The sequence below is a fragment of the Hyperoodon ampullatus genome (genome assembly GCF_949752795.1).
Source record: "Hyperoodon ampullatus genome assembly, chromosome: 19".
In the NCBI taxonomy this organism is placed as follows: Eukaryota; Metazoa; Chordata; class Mammalia; order Artiodactyla; family Ziphiidae; genus Hyperoodon; species Hyperoodon ampullatus.
Window position 1 is genome coordinate 52,489,203 of NC_136932.1, and position 16,716 is coordinate 52,505,918.

The 16,716-nt window shown below is 36.3% G+C and overlaps 1 protein-coding gene across 1 annotated transcript in view; it reads right to left on the reverse strand.

Annotated features, from left to right (window-relative positions):
- USP32 (ubiquitin specific peptidase 32) overlaps positions 1-16,716 on the reverse strand; it is a gene marked incomplete at its 5' end in the record, with an annotated part of 208,328 nt that overhangs the window by 33,702 nt on the left and 157,910 nt on the right. Inside the window, 4 exons of the mRNA XM_079726437.1 lie at positions 4,712-4,852; positions 5,493-5,668; positions 7,192-7,387; positions 10,928-11,030. Coding sequence (XP_079582563.1) covers positions 4,712-4,852; positions 5,493-5,668; positions 7,192-7,387; positions 10,928-11,030 — 616 coding nt within the window. The remainder of the gene's footprint in view (positions 1-4,711; positions 4,853-5,492; positions 5,669-7,191; positions 7,388-10,927; positions 11,031-16,716) is intronic.

Genomic DNA, 16,716 nt, shown 5'->3' on the forward strand with positions numbered 1-16,716 from the left:
ACTTGCCATTTTTTACCTAATTTCTTAGATTTATTTTTAAACTAAAATGTTCAATAGGTTCACTGCCTATATTTCAGTTAGATTATAGAAATTCACAGGTTTAAATTACATGGGTTTAAAGACCCTCAGCCTCCTGCACCTAAATCCATTTTCCAGGATTAGGATTCCTGGTGGGTATTTTCTCCCCTTTCATTTAAAAGCAAGTAACATCAAAATTAAGGGGAAAAAATCTTAAATATTATTAACAATTCTAGCACTCTCACACCATAACTCTTTTCACTTTTACATATTTCATACATATAAATGATGGTATTTTAAAAGACAAATTCTTAGGAATGGAGTTAGTAAAAAAGTACGAAAGTATTCATGTCATTAACTACATAAGTCATAGTGCCACCCAAAATGTAGGAATATTCCCGGAAATGTATGAATGTATTACTTTCACAAAAACTTATCACTGGACATCATTTAAAGATACCCCATTTCTGGGCTTCCCTGGTGGTGCAGTGGTTAAGAACCTGCCTACCAATGTAGGGGACACAGGTTCGAGCCCTGGTCCAGGAAGATCCCACATGTCATGAAGCAACTAAGCCTGTGTGCCACAACTACTGAGCCTGCAAGCCACAACTACTGAACCCACGTGCCACAACTACTGAAGCCCATGCACCTAGAGCCCGTGCTCCGCAACAAGAGAAGCCACCGCATTGAGAAGCCCATGCACCGCAACAAAGAGTAACCCCTGCTCGCCACAACCAGAGAAAGCCCGTGCGCAGCAACGAAGACTCAATGCAACCAAAAATAAATAACAAATAAAATTTAAAAACAAACCCCATTTCTTTAATACATATAAAGACTATTATAAATTTGCTTAAAATTTTATTTCTTGTATTTGTAGTGAGAACAAAAATGTTTCCACGTAAAAATGTACTATCTATGTGTTTTGTGTAACTGGACTGTTCATATATTTTTTGTCTATGATTAAAACAACTAAATTGGATGTACAAAACTGGAAGTCACATGGTTGAAACGGGATTTTTCAGTAATCCCTCTAATAACTTGCTTGCTAGCCCCCAAACACAGGAAAACATATTACCAAAGTAGTGCTTTAAGAGTTAAGAGTAGCACCTTATCAATTTAGCATTCCAAAAGGACAGCAGGGTCAACACTCAAAATCTTTAAAACATAAAATCTTACAGAATCTTTAATAGTCTCAAGTAATTGGGCTTTGTTTCATTTCCTTTTGCCTTAGTAACCAATATATTCTGCAACAGAGCATTTTTTAATATCAAGAGGGGGCAGTAAAGAGCCAGATAAAAACAATGCTACAAACCAAACCTTTAGGACTATTTCTTAAAAGTATTCTACATGTTCTGATATGCTATAGTATGGTACTAGGAAAGCTCCACTTAAGAGCTTTTTCAACTCCTACTTAAAGCAGTAAAAGGAGCTCTCCCTGACACGGGAGGAAAACAAAGTCTGTCCATTTCTAGAGAGTCACTGATAGCTGCAAAGCCAACAGTAAAATTCTCTTATGATTTCAGTTTAACTATGATTTTGGGAAAGATCAATAATTCTACATCTATAGTCGTCAGGCTACATAAAAAACATACTTTTGGCAGAATCTGAAATGACAAAGAAGTAATTTTTATAATCTGTAGCTTGCTTTCCAAGATAAGTGATTTTGGGAGCAAATTACAGATTAACAAATTCTTATACATACAGGCACAATCATACATAAATACATATTTATTTACATTTTAATTATTCTTGTATATGAACTTATTAACTTCAACCATAACCGGCAAACAATAGATGCAATTCCATTTACAGGAATTTACCTTAAAGAGATCATCACACATGTTTAGAAAGAGACTATTCACCAGAAAATTGCTTTTTTTTTTTTTTCAGTCGTGTGGTGCAGCACACAAGATCTTAGTTCCCCGACCAGGGATTGAACCTGTGCCCCCTGCATTGGGAGCACAGAGTCTCAATCACTGGACTGCCAGGGAAGTCCCAGAAAATTGCTTTAAACAACTAAAATCTAGAGGCAAACTAAAAGTCCATCAGTGGTGATTGGTTAATAAATTGTGATTTATGTACATATGCGTGTATATGTAATAAATTAAGGAACACTATGCAATTATTAAAAATAATGGTATAGATCTAAATTTATTAACCTAGAAAGATATCAATAGCATCTATCTTAGACTGAAAATAGCAGATCACAAGACATCAAGTATAGTATGATTCAATTTCATTAAATTATCTATACATATTTATATATGTATATGAATAGGCACAGAGGAATGTTTGGAAAGATGAACACCAAAATGTTAATAGTAATTATCTCTTAAGTAGTAGGATATGGTAGATATGGTATGCTTTTTATTTTCTTCTTTATTTTTTCTATATTGCTTAATTTGTTATCATTGAGCTTGTACATGTGCAAATTAAATAAAGCTATTTTTAAATGGTATGATTTATGTAAATATGAAGATGAAAGTATTTATTTTTAACCTTGCTGTGGCAAATATATTTAGTATTCTTTAACTTGAAACACCATATTCTAAATGTTTTTATAGCAATTTTTCCTCAAATCAGGTAAATTTATCATATTTAGAGGTAAAAAAATATTATCAAGCCAGCAACCGAAGCTTTCATGTAGTAAAATTACTGCTTATTTAAACTAATATTTATCTGACATCAATGTTAAAAAACATGACCTTTTGTGAGGCTCCAAAAAAACTTGTTTAATAATTATAATGATGATGGTGATGATAGTAGCAACAGGCAAAATTTACTGACCATTTATTATAAATCAGGTGCTGTGCTAATCATATGTATTATTTACTTATCAAAACAACTCTAATGAGGTAGATATTATTGTTATCACCATTTTACAGATGAGTAAACTAAGGTTTAGAGATTAGAACACTGGTAATCTGAATCCAGGCAGACTCCAAAACATCAAACTCACTCACTCACTCACTCACTCACTCACTCAATCCATCTATCTATCTATCTATCTATCTATCTATCTATCTATCTATCTACCTATCTATCTATCTATCTATCTATCTATCTGCCTGCCTACCTACCTACCTACCTACCTATCCATCCAACACAATTATCACAATGATTCTCCTACAGACATAGAATATTAGATCCGCCTCTGCCAATACAGGGGACACGGGTTCAATCCCTGGTCCAGAAAGATCCCACATGCCTCGGAGCAACTAAGCCTGTGTGCCACAACTATTGAGCCTGTGCTCTAGAGCCCATGATCTACAACTACTGGGCCCACGCCCTGCAACTACTGAAGCCCGCGTGCCTAGAGCCCGTGCTCCGCAACAAGAAGCCACTGCAATGAGAAGCCTGCGCACCACAAAGAAGAGTAGCTCCTGCTCGCCGCAACTAAAGAAAGCCCACATGCAGCAACGAAGACCCAACGCAGCCATAAACAAACAAACAAACAAACAAATACATAAATAAATTTATTTTAAAAAAAAGAAGAATATTAGAGCAGGAAAGTCCCACCAGAAATTAAGTGATTAACTCAAGGACTATCCCACCCCCAAATAAATAAAGAATATAATATGTATGTAAATGTATCTATGTATATTCATATTTATATGTATCTACCTAGGAGTTCTGTTGACAAATACAGTAGAAACCTTTTGGAGCCAACAAACACAAACCCTAAATTCCTGATTGTGATTTAAACATAATTTTTAAAAAACATAATTATTAATAACTCAAAATCATTATCAAAATTATAGAGTACGGATATATAGCAGACTTTTACTCTTTTTGGATGTGATCTAGCTTACTATATCTTATTCATGTAAAACCTTCCTGGTATAAAAACGTTCTAGCTTGGACATTATACAGGGAGAGTGTTTCTTGATACAGTAAAAGAATCTTCTTATAAAGTATTTTACTGCATCAGTAATATGAAGAGTATTCAGGGCAATGAGTACTGCTGTTTACTGTATAAGCAGAACGAATAATGTTGAATAGTTAACTCACTAATATTTTGATATTACACACTCCAAGCCCTTTAAATTACTGTAGAGCATTTTACTTATGCTCTAAATGACTCATTCTAGTAATGGCAACAATCAGAATTCACTAGCTTTGAATTCTTTTTATTATATGTTGTGATCTTTTATATGCCCCTCCTTCAAAAAGACAAACCACAAAAATCCACCAACAGCTACAAGATGAATCCAATCCCTAAGTGGATGCCTGTGTGGTTAATGGGAGTAACAGTTTTAGAAGTAACCTCTGTACCACTTCCTCTACATTCACTGAACTTTTTGGCACTGGCTCTCAGACTTCTGCTCCAGTCTGAGTTCTGCATTATCTTAATGGCTATGTTTACGTGGATGACTTATTTAATAGACTAGCCTCATAATTCCTTGACTCTATTTAGTCCAGTGACTATTTCCTCCACTCCATATAAGTCACCCACTCCCAAAGGAACATCATTGTATGGTTGGTACCTAATGTAGTGCTCAATAAATGTATGAGTAAATGAATGAATGAATATGAAAGAACCTAAAATTCATTCAGCTAATTTGAACAGGTACTGAATACTCTGCTACCATGGGTAAGAACTAATTTGTAGATAGTGAGGTTCACATAAAAAATTAATAGAAGACCCCATCTATAACTGCTCCTTATATAAGGCAATATTGGCTATACTTACAGGTCTAGGTAGGGCCAGGTTTGCTCCATACCAATGATAAAGTGCTCTCCATACAGGTTCTGGAACCATTTCATAATCTCTTCCATGAATCAGCTGTGGGGTTCGTTTTAATCGTCCTCCTTCTAGTGTTAATGATGTAGCCTTAGAAAGAATGGAATGTAAATGTTGTTGTTTTTTTTTTTTTTTTGGCTGCACCTTGCAGTTTTCGGGATCTTAGTTCCCAGACCAGGGATGGAACCCGGGCCCACAGCAGTTAAAGTGTGCAGCCCTAACCACTGGACTGCCAGGGAATTCCCCAAAATTTTGATTTTTAAAATTGCAGTCTCTTGTGTTTTCACAAAACCTAGACACAGGAGAATAAACGCGTCACTACTCAGTTTCATGTCACTAGAAAAAAATGAATTTTCTAAAAGATTTTTATTTTGAACTTTCAAAATAAACTAAGAAATGAAACTCAAGGCAAATCATTTGAAAAAAGTCACTGGAACATTTGGAAATAATAAAAGTTTTCACAGACTTCTTTCCAACAGTAAAAAATATTATTTTGAAAAAAAAAATTCACATACACGTGAAACTACATTTTTACAGTAGCTGTCCTAAGTAAGAAAAACATTTCTCAGGATCACTAAACTGCTTCTACGCAAGTACTAAGTCATGAAATATTCTCACAGAAACATTTCCATCTACAACAGGTTAATAAAATGAATCAGACATTTTCTATGTGCTAAAATCTGTAGAATGAAATTTATTAGCAACTTGAAAGAGATGTCAAATTACTTACCTTTACTGGTTCTTGAGTTACTAGTGGCTGGTTATCAATAGCCCCTGGTTTCTGAGGACTGAGGTGCAACAAAATATTCCCACTGGTTCCTAGTAAACACTGGTTGTTATTGTCAGAAGTGTTATGTTGTCGAGCAAAGCACATATCTGCCCCTGGTGTGGCAGAATACAGAAAGCCTGTAAGGAAAAAGAAGATGGAATCTCTTTATTTTATTATACATAAATAGGCTTGAATATACAAACTCAATGTCCATGTATTATGTTAATGCTATTATTCTGTGGTCAGGTCAGTACAGGGTTCGATTCTGATTAATTCTGTAGAAGATAGGAATTAGAGAGGTATTCCTTTCTGGACAATACCTAGTATAACACTAGGTAGAGTAAAAGCTTTGAAAATTGTTACCAAATGAACATTTGGCCAGACTCCTAGAATATCTAATAATTCACAAGAATTATATGTCCTCTTCCTTTCCTCTGATAGGAAAGGAAGAAATACAGTCAAGTAGCTGGGCTCTCACATATCTTCCCTTAATTCTTCTCTTCCACCTGCAAAGGTTCGTGGTAGATAATGGTGATAACAAGTCTCTAAACCAAAGGGAAGGAGCTAAAACAAGAACCCCAACAGGAGAGTGCTGGGAGGGAAGAAACTGTTCCCTAATGAATCTATTTGAAAGGAAGGCATGAATGTTACAATAGAAAAATACACACAGGAAAATGACTGATGACTGTGAACCCCAGTGGTATCTTAAGGTATTTCAACTCTCAACCACGTGTTAATCTCAGGTAAACCTTCCAGGCATCATTTACTTTGAACCTTCTATCTGTGGTATGGCTCAGCATGTGTATAGCACAGATTATACAGAGTGAGCACATATCAAAAAGGACCTTAGGGAGGGTCAAGAAACAATCTTAGTGTGAAAGCTGATCAGAGAGAGCACTTCTAGGACTGCTAAGTGATCTCTGTAATGTCAGATGGGGAAAAAGAAGCAGTAGATTCTACAAAGAGTTTTGTAAAGAAAATGCTAACTCTGTCCAATTTGCCTTCTCCCTCCACAGAAAAGGAGAAAAAAATCTCAAAGTTGAAACAACAACAGAATAAGGTTGAGAGTCCTGCTACTGTATCAGCAGAATAATAGGGATCAACTAAATTCATTTGGGCCAAAATACACCAAGGCATCTTCCCCATAAGTGTAGAACCACTAAGTTTTATGTAGGTATCAACAACGGAAGGGGATTATGGGGAACATTATGAAGTCTTTCTAAATATTTTAACAAAATAACCCCCAAATTCCATCCTGCAATGTCTGTAGAATCTGATATGAGGGTACATTTAATCCAATGAATGTATGCTTATGGTTAGAGAGAGTTCTGGAGATAAAAATTTAGATTTTCTTATGTCTTCTCAAATCTAAATTTATTGACAAAATGATTTAATAACAATATGGAAAGATTGACTTAATCAATGAAAACTGTGAAAATATTTTCAAATTGAGAGATTAATGAGGTAGAATATAGAAGAGCTCCTCTTTGTAAAGCTACTAATACATTCAAGAATCTATTAATTGACCATTTCATTCGAAACTTATTTCTGTGAATGGAAACCTGATGCCCCATATCCTACCAAGCACACTCTCTGACAAAGTGTACCCCTTTAAGAAATGACCCTGCCTAAACCTCTTGGAAAACAAAACTATGCTTACCACTGCCAGCAGTTTCCGAGGCTTCAGATGCAGTAGAAATGTTGTCTGAAAATTTCTCTTCTGTGGTGTTCACATAACTGGGGCTGCCTCCTCCGATTCTATCTTCACTCTGCTCTATAGGATGTACTGTTGTTCCAAATAAATATTTTCCTCCATTCAGAACAGATGACGGCTCAATTGCAACAGGGCTGGCATCCTAAAAATCATGAAGTCAAAAATTAAGAGGTAAAATTTAATAATCTGCCAATTATGCAGCCTTCAAAATGAATCCGCAAATTGTCTATTGTTTCTAATCTTCCTGTGGTTGGCTACAGCCACTTAAAAACATTTTGATGTATAACTAAATTTTAATTTCTTCAAAGGGGAATAGTGTATATAAATAAAATTGGTAAGGCAGAATGGGAACAGACTGCAAGGGACTCTGTGCCACATAAAATAATTTAGACTTTATTCTGTTGAAAGTTGGAAATCATGGAAGGCTTTTATTGATACTAAAAAATTAAATAATATTTATTCTTTTTACTATTAAAGATTACATTGTTATTATAGAAAATATGGAAAAATATGAAGAAAATAAATATCACAAGTACTCAGATGCCATCATTTATTTTTTGTGACTGAAAACATATACATATATGTAAAAAATAAATGTGGAGAATACAGTTAGAATTAAGGGCAGGACACTGACTTCCCAGCTCTGTGACCTTTTACAATAAGTAAACGTATAAGCCTCAGCTCCTTCATGGGTAAAAACTAGGATAATATTAGTATTAATATCCACCTCAGTTTTATGCCTGGCATTTAGTAAATGTGAACTGTCATTCTGGTTGCTGTTAGATATCACATTTTAAATACAGCATATTGCTAGTTTTTCTTTCCCTTAACATTATATTGATAGGATTTTTCTGTGAGAGGCTTTTAAATAGGGGAATAGCATAACCCAATTTTTGCTTTAAAAATAACTCTAGTGTGTAGAAAGGATTTGAGGCAGAAACTGAAAATTGAGACACAAGTTAGAAGACTTCTATAATAATTCAGGCAAGAGATGAAGAGGCACTAAACCATAAAAAGCTAGATCCATAAGTAAGGAGACAGAGAGAAGAGCATGGATTTAGGAGATTAAAAAAAACTTGACAACTAATTGTGTATGAAAGAGGGGCACAGATAATTCCAAGGTCAGACATGAGGTGCTGGCTTAGATGACTGGATGGGAGTTGACACCTTCATAAGATAAGGTGTATTGGTGACTGGAATTGTTTTGGGAATGACCTTATTTTGGGATATTCTGGTTTGAGATATGTGGACATTTGAGTCTAGTGCTCAGGACAGAGAAAGAGACTAGATATAAAAATGTGAAGCTCAACAGACTTCTGGAAGGACAAGAAAATGGTGTATGTAGAATAAGGAGAGTACAGTATTTACAGGATAGGTAGCAGAAGAATCTGGGAAGGACACTGAGTCTGAATGACCAGAGAAAAATCAGGAGATGCAGAGTACCAGAAGCAGAGGCCGCTAGCATAGAACTATTCTCTACTAAGTTTACTTGTGGAAAAAAAACAAAAAAAAAAAGAGAGAGAGCTAAGACTTGAGGAGAAGCTGGAGGGAAGGTGCTATGAGAATGTATATCTGTGAGTGTTTTAAAAAGATCAGGATAGGGCTTCCCTGGTGGCGCAGTGGTTGAGAATCTGCCTGCCAATGCAGGGGACACGGGTTCGAGCCCTGGTCCGGGAAGATCCCACATGCCGCGGAGCAACTAGGCCCGTGAGCCACAATTACTGAGCCTGCGCATCTGGAGCCTGTGCTCCTCAACAAGAGAGGCTGCGATAGTGAGAGGCCCGCGCACGGCGATGAAGAGTGGCCCCCACCTGCCGCAACTAGAGAAAGCCCTCGCACAGAAACGAAGACCCAACACAGCCATAAATAAATAAATAAATAAATAAATAAATATCAGGATATTTTTAAGTGAGAGGGTAAAGAGAAAGACTAAAGGGGCTAACCAGTAGAACAAGATCCCATAGGCATCTGAGAATGATAAACAGTAGCATGGGTAAAGGATCTCAAGTGGCATTCAATAAATAATGACATAAATTTTAGTAGATGAAACTGATCAATGGCTGTGGGTCTTGAAGGCACAGCTTATAAAGTAACTCATTGAAACCCCAGAAAAACATCAAATTTAAAAAACAAACTCCAAGTCACAGCATAGCAACAGCATAATGGATGCTTTAGATTCTTTTAATGAAATTACAGCATCCCTAATTTTAGCCAAAACAAGGAGACATTGTGTCAATATTTTATTAGATTTTTTTTCCCTCTTTGATCTGTAAGGCAGGTGAAGACTATCAATTTGTAAATCCTTCAGAAGCCAGCTCTGAAGAAATTCCAGTGCCTTTAATCAAAAGAGTGGCAGTAAGAATGAGAATGAAACCTAGATTTCTCTCTACATACCAATTAACGTTATTGGACTAGAAAATTTTAAATAGCCTTATTGTTAAAACTTCAAATAGTTCAGAAGCACACAGATTCACATTCTTTATTACAGATCCAAGTGTTAGCATCTTTTATTAATTATTAACTTTCTTAAAATATGGGAAAGGTACCAGATTATTTGGGGTATTAAATAACCCTAGTTCACAATGACAAAATAATTCCCTATTCAATTCTCTTTCAATCCTCTGATTACTTCAAGGACAGGGGTCTCAGTTTGGTACTAATGTGCTAATCTAATGCTTGATCTGCTAATCTAATACTTGACAATTTCTCTTTTTGACAGAGGACAGGTCTCAGTATCAGTCTTCAAAAGGCAACACTACTTGGCTAGACCTTAATAATATATTTTATTTTCATTGATTTTATTTTGATCCTCTATTTCTGGAATGTGACACTGATTTTCTATTTAAGATATGATATAAAGTTTCCTTTTAAAATAAAATATATTTACGTAAAAATGATAAAGTTATTTATATAAACATACTAAGAAAATAATAGTATGGGAACTATATGGTAAAAAAATGGTGACCATAGTACACAAATGATTAAAAACTGGGAGTCTACATTAAGTATGGATTTGGGGCCATCAATATTTTAAATTCAACTATCCATCAAAGAAGTCAAAATTGTATATGGACAATGGAACAGTAGAATCACACTGACCTATGGCCTGTGAAGTAGGCCTGAGTAGTTAGTTTATATTATTAATATGTTTGGACTTCAGTTTGTAGACTTCATAGCAATTTATTAAAGATAATATTGATCTTCTCACAGCTTTTCTGATATTGAGTCCATACCAACAAAATGTATTCCATTTAAATTAGATTTCAAAAGAAAATTTTCAGTAAACAAAAATGACTTAAATTAATTCAAACTTTTTCTTCAATTATACTTTCTGATTTATTTGGTCTAGAGTGGAGCATAGGCATTTCTTTCTTTTTTTTAAAGCTTTCTATGTGATTTTGCTATGCAACCACTGCCCAAGTGAGGATTATAGTCTCCTACTTTTGTTTTCATAATGTGCTCCAAATGCTGAGTATAGTAACTGATTTCTTAATGAATCTATTACTTGCTCTGGAACTTGCTTTTTAGAAAAGCAAGTTGGTAGCATCATATAGGTATTCATTTCTTTCCCCTTCAAATCTTTATCTAGGTTGGAGCATTTTATTACTGGCCACTAGTCACACAAAGTCTGATGGAGTTAATAATCCTATGAAAAATGTAGATAAACAGGAATCTTACTCACATATTTGACATATTCTTTCCACTGCTGCCACCACTGCATGGAGATGATAAACCAATTGTGTCCGGGTTGCAGACCATACCTGCTCTCTCGTTCTAACCATCCTCTGTACATACAAAAGAAATTCAGTACAACAAATGGTGTATAAAACATATGACCATGCACCTACAAATTATCATTAGAAATTTTTCAAAGGAAAAACATGAAACAGATATACTCGGGAGATGGCCACATTTTAAATTAGTGAAACATTGATAAGCCAATTTCTGGAGTCATAACACCACTATTAAGCCTCCAACTGATGTTTCAAATACAGCTTAACTGAGGAATAATTTAATAACATACTAGTTACCTGAATTAAGTAAAGAACTCAATGATTTTGGTAAACTTACAGTCATGTGCAACCATCACCACAATCTAATTTTAGAACATTTCAGATACCCCCAAAAGATACTTTATGCCTATTTTTAGTCATTTTTTAGTCAAATTACTGCCCTCAGCCACAAGACACCACTAGTCTATTTTCTATCTCTTATAAATTTCCTTTTTATGAACATTTTGCAATTTTTAAATGGGCAAGGAACTTAAATAAATGGAATGTTATCACATGGTCTTTAATATCTGGCCTCTTAGCATGTTTCTGAAGTTCATCTATGTTGGAGTACATATCACTAGTTTGTGCTTTCTTATTACTGAATAATATTCCATAGGTATATTATTATATATATGCATACATACACCATATTTTGTTTATCTATCTAACACCTGATAATTTGAAGCTGGCCAGCTGTTTTCCAAAGTGGCTGCACCATTTAACATCCCCATCAGTTATTGTATGAGGGTTCTAGTTGCTCCACATTCTCACCAACACTTGTTATTGTCTGTCTTTTCTATCACAAATGTCCTAATGGATGTGAAGTGGTGTCACATTGTGATTTTATTTTTAAGGTTAATTTATTATTTATTTATTTTTATTGCAGTATAATTGCTTTACAATGTGTTAGTTTCTGCTGTACAATGAAGTGAATCAGCTATATGTATATCTATATCTCCTCCCTCTTGGACCTCCCTCCCATGCTCCCATCCCACCCATCTAGGTCATCACAGAGCACCAAGCTGAGCTCCCTGTGCTATACAGCAGGTTCCCACTAGCTATCTATTTTACACATGGTAGTGTATTTATGTCAAACCTCATCTCCCAGTTGGTCCCACCTTCCCCTTCCCCTGCTGTGTCCACATGTCCATTCTCTATGTCTGTCTCTATTCCTGCCCTGCAAATAGGTTCATCTACCATTTTTCTAGATTCCACATATATACGTGAATATACGAGATTTGTTTTTCTCTTTCTGGCTTACTTCACTCTGTATGACAGACTCTAGGTCCAGCCACATCTCTACGAATGACCCAATTTCATCCCTTTTTCTGGCTGAGTAATATTCCATTGCATATATGTACCACATCTTCTTTATCCATTCATCTGTCATTGGACATTTAGGTTGTTTCCATGTCCTGGCTATTGTAAACAGTGCTACAATGAACATTGGGGTACATGTGTCCTTTTGAATTATGGCTTGCTCAGGGTATATGCCCAGTAGTGGGATTGCTGGGTCATATGGTAGCTCTATTTTTAGTTTTTTAAGGGACCTCCATACTGTTCTCCATAGTGGCTGAATCAATTTACATTCCCACCAACAGTGCAAAAGGGTTCCCTTTTTTCTACACCCTCTCCAGCAATTATTTTTTGTAGACTTTTTGATGATGGCCATTCTGACCAGTGTGAAGTGATACCTCACTGTAGTTTTGATTTGCATTTCTCTAATAATTAGTGATGTTGAGAATCTTTTCATGTGCCTCTTCATCTGCATGTCTTCTTTGGTAAAATGTCTATTTAGGTCTTCTGCCCATTTTTTAATAGGGTTCTTTGTTTTTTGGATATTGAGCTCCATGAGCTGTTTGTATATTTTGGAGATTAAGCCTTTGTTTATTGCTTCATTTGCAAATATTTTCTCCGATTCTGAGCGTTGTCTTTTCGTCTTGTTTATGGTTTCCTTTATTTATTTTTGGCTGCATCAGGTCTTAGTTATGGCATGTGGGATCTTTGTTGTGGTGCTCGGGCTTCTCTGTAGTTGTGGCCTGTGGGTTTTCTCTTCTCTAGTTGTGGCATGCAGGCTCCAAGGTGCATGGGCTCTGTAGTTGTGGTGAGTGGGCTCTGTAGTTGTGGTGTGTGGGCTTAGTTGCCCCATGGCATGTGGGATCTTCGTTCCCTGACCAGGGATCGAACTCATGTCCTCTGCATTGTAAGGCGGATTCTTTACCACTGGACCACCAGGGAAGTCCCCACACTGTGATTTTTAAAACACTATTCTTATTGAGGAGAAATTCACATAACATAAGATGCTTGTTGCACATTTTGAATGTACTAAATGCCATTGAACTGTATACTTTACAATCTTTTTTTTTAAACATCTTTATTGGAGTATAATTGCTTTACAATGGTGTGTTAGTTTCTACTGTATAACAAAGTGAATCAGCTATACATATACACTTATTCCCATTTCTCCTCTCTCTTGCGTCTCCCTCCTGCCCTCCCTATCCCACCCCTCTAGGTGGACACAAAGCACAGAGCTGATCTCCCTGTGACATTTGGCTGCTTCCTACTAGCTATCTATTTTACATTTGGTAGTGTACATATGTCCATGCCACTCTCTCACTTTGTCACAGCTTACCCTTCCCCCTCCCCATGTCCTCAAGTCCATTCTCTACATTTGCGTCTTTATTCCTGTCCTGCCCCTAGGTTCTTCAGAACCATTTTTTTTTTAGATTCCATATATATGTCTTAGCATATGGTATTTGTTTTCCTCTTTCTGACTTACTTCACGCTGTATGACAGTCTCTAGGTCCATCCACCTCACTACAAATAACTCAATTTCATTTCTTTTTATGGCTGAGTAATATTCCATTGTATATATGTGCCACATCTTCTTTATCCATTCATCTGTCGATGGACACTTAGGTTGCTTCCATGTCCTGGCTATTGTAAATAGAGCTGCAATGAACATTGTGGTACATGACTCTCTCTGAATTATGGTTTTCTCAAGGTATATGCCCAGTAGTGGGATTGCTGGGTCGTATGGTAGTTCTATTTTTAGTTTTTTAAGGAACCTCCATACTGTTCTCCATAGTGGCAGTATCAATTTACATTCCCACCAACAGTGCTACAATTGTTAATTTTATGCTATATGAACTTCTCTAAAACATTTTCATACATCCCAACTAAGCAGTTATTTTCTATTACTCCCTTCCCCCAGCCCTTGACAATCACCAATCTGCTTTCTGTACCAATAGATTTACCTATTCTGGATATTTCATATAAATCAGGGGGCCCCAACCCCCAGGCCGTGGACCAGTATTGGTCCGTGGCCTGTTAGGAACCAGCCGCACAGCAGGAGGTGAGTGGCGGGTAAGCGAGCAACGCTTCATCTGCCGCTCCCATCGCTCGCATTACCGTCTGAACCATCTCTCACATTACTGCCTGAACCATCCCCCCACCAGCCCACCCCCCACCCCGAGTCTGTGGAAAAATTGTCTTCCACAAAACCGGCCCCTGGTGCCGAAAAGGTTGGGGACCACCGATATAAATGGAATCATATAATATGTGACCTATTGTGTCTGGCTTCTTCATTTGTGAGGCTCATCCATGACGTAGCATGTATCAGTACATCATTCCTTTTTATGGCTAATATTTCATGGCATAGATATACATTTTGTTTATTCATTCATCTACTGGTTGATATTTGGGCTGTTTCCACCGTATGGCTATTGTGAATAGTGCTGATATAAACATTTGGGTACAAGTATTTGAGTGCCTATTTTCAATTGTTTTAGGTATATACCTAGAAGTGGAATTGCTCGATTATGTGGTAATTCCACGTTGAAGAAGTACCAACTTGTTTTCTAAAGCAGCTACACCATTTTACAATTCTACCAGTGATGCAATGAGGATCCCAAATTCTCCACATCATCAAAAAATCTATTTTCCATTTTAAAAATTAAAAATATCCTAGTAGGTGCAAAGTGGAATTTCATGTGGTTTTGAATTGCAAAATTTCCTTAATGACTAATGTTTTCGAGCATCTTTTCAACTGCTGGATAACCACTTGTATATCATCTCTGAAGAAATGTGTATTCAAGTCCCTTGCCCATTTTAGAATTGAGTTATTTTTTGATTGGTGAGCTGTAGGAGTTCTTTATATATTCTACTTACTTGACCCTTGTCAGATCTATGATTTACAAATATTATGTCTCATTCTGTAGGCTTTCTTTTCACTTTCTTGACAATGCCCTTTGATGAACAGTTTTTTAATTTTGATGAAGCCAAATTTATCCATTTTTTTCTTTGGTTGCTTATGCTTTGGGGGTCATGTATAAGAATTAATTTCAAAATCCAAATCATTCTTGGAGAAATATTTTTGCAGGATATAGAATTCTTGTTTTTTGTTTTTTCTTTCAGCACTTTAAATCTTATTGAGGATCCATTGTATGTGATAAGTAGCTTCTCTCTTGCTGCTTTCAAAATTCTGTTCCTGGCTTCTGACAACTTGATGATAATGTGTCTTGATGTGGATCTCTTATAGAGTTTAACCCTGCAGTTCAATGAGCTTTTTGAATGTTTAGGTTCTTGTCTTTTATCAAATTTGGTAAGTTGTCACTTCCTCTCTCTCCTCTCCTTCTGGGATTCCCATCATGTTAATGCTTGCTGCTATTTCACAGGTCTCCTAGGCTCTGTTCATCTTCCTTCATTCTTTTTCCTTTCTAACCCTCAGTCTGGGGTAGTTCAATTGAACTACCTTTAAATTTGCTGATTCTTTCTTCTATCCACTCAAATCTGGTGGCGAACCTCTCTACTGAATTTTTCATTTTGCTTAGTGTACTTTTCAGCTCCAGAATTTGTGCTTGGTTCCTTTTTATACTTTCTTTCTCTTTACTGATATTATCTGTTTGTCCATACATCATTCTCCTGGTTATTTTAACCTCTTTGTTCATGGTTTCCAGCAGCTTTCTGAACATATTTAAGATAGTTGATTAAAATCTTTGTCTACTAAGTCCAATGTCTGTGCTTCCTTAGAGACAGTTTCTGTTAATTTCTTCTATGAATGTGCAATGGACTTTCTTGTTTTGCTGCGTGGTTCATAATTTTTGTTGAAAACTAGACCTTTTGAATACTATAATATGGCAACTCTGGAAATCTGATCCTCCCCCCGCCCCCACTGGTTTTTGTTGCTTGCTATAGTGTTGTTTAGGAACATTCCTAAACTATTTTTTGTAAAGTCTGTTATGTGTTGTCTCTGAAGTCTCTCTTCACTTCACTTGTGTTCAGCTAGTGTTTTGACAGAGATTTCCTTGAATGGCAGGAACGAGGCGAGAGGAAGAGAAAAGGAAGAGTAGGGGGAAGAAAAAGAGGGAGGAGGAGAGGAAGAATAGGGAGGAGGGAATGGAGGAGGGCAGGGTGGGGAGAGGAAGATGAGGAGGAACAAAAACCAATCCTGTCTTTACAGAATAGCTCTGTGTTGGGGAATTCTTCAATGCTTATCCAGGTTCTTTACAGCTGCCTTAGCCTTCATTTTATACATGCCCTCAGTCTAGAGATTAGCCAGGGGTGAAAATATAGAGGTATTCTCAGGTCTATTCTGAGCATGCATCTTGCCACAAGTATGTGCAAGGCTTTCTAAATTTGCTAGTATACATAAGTGTGCTTTCAAATGCCCTAATTTTCCAAGGAAACTCTCTCCAGC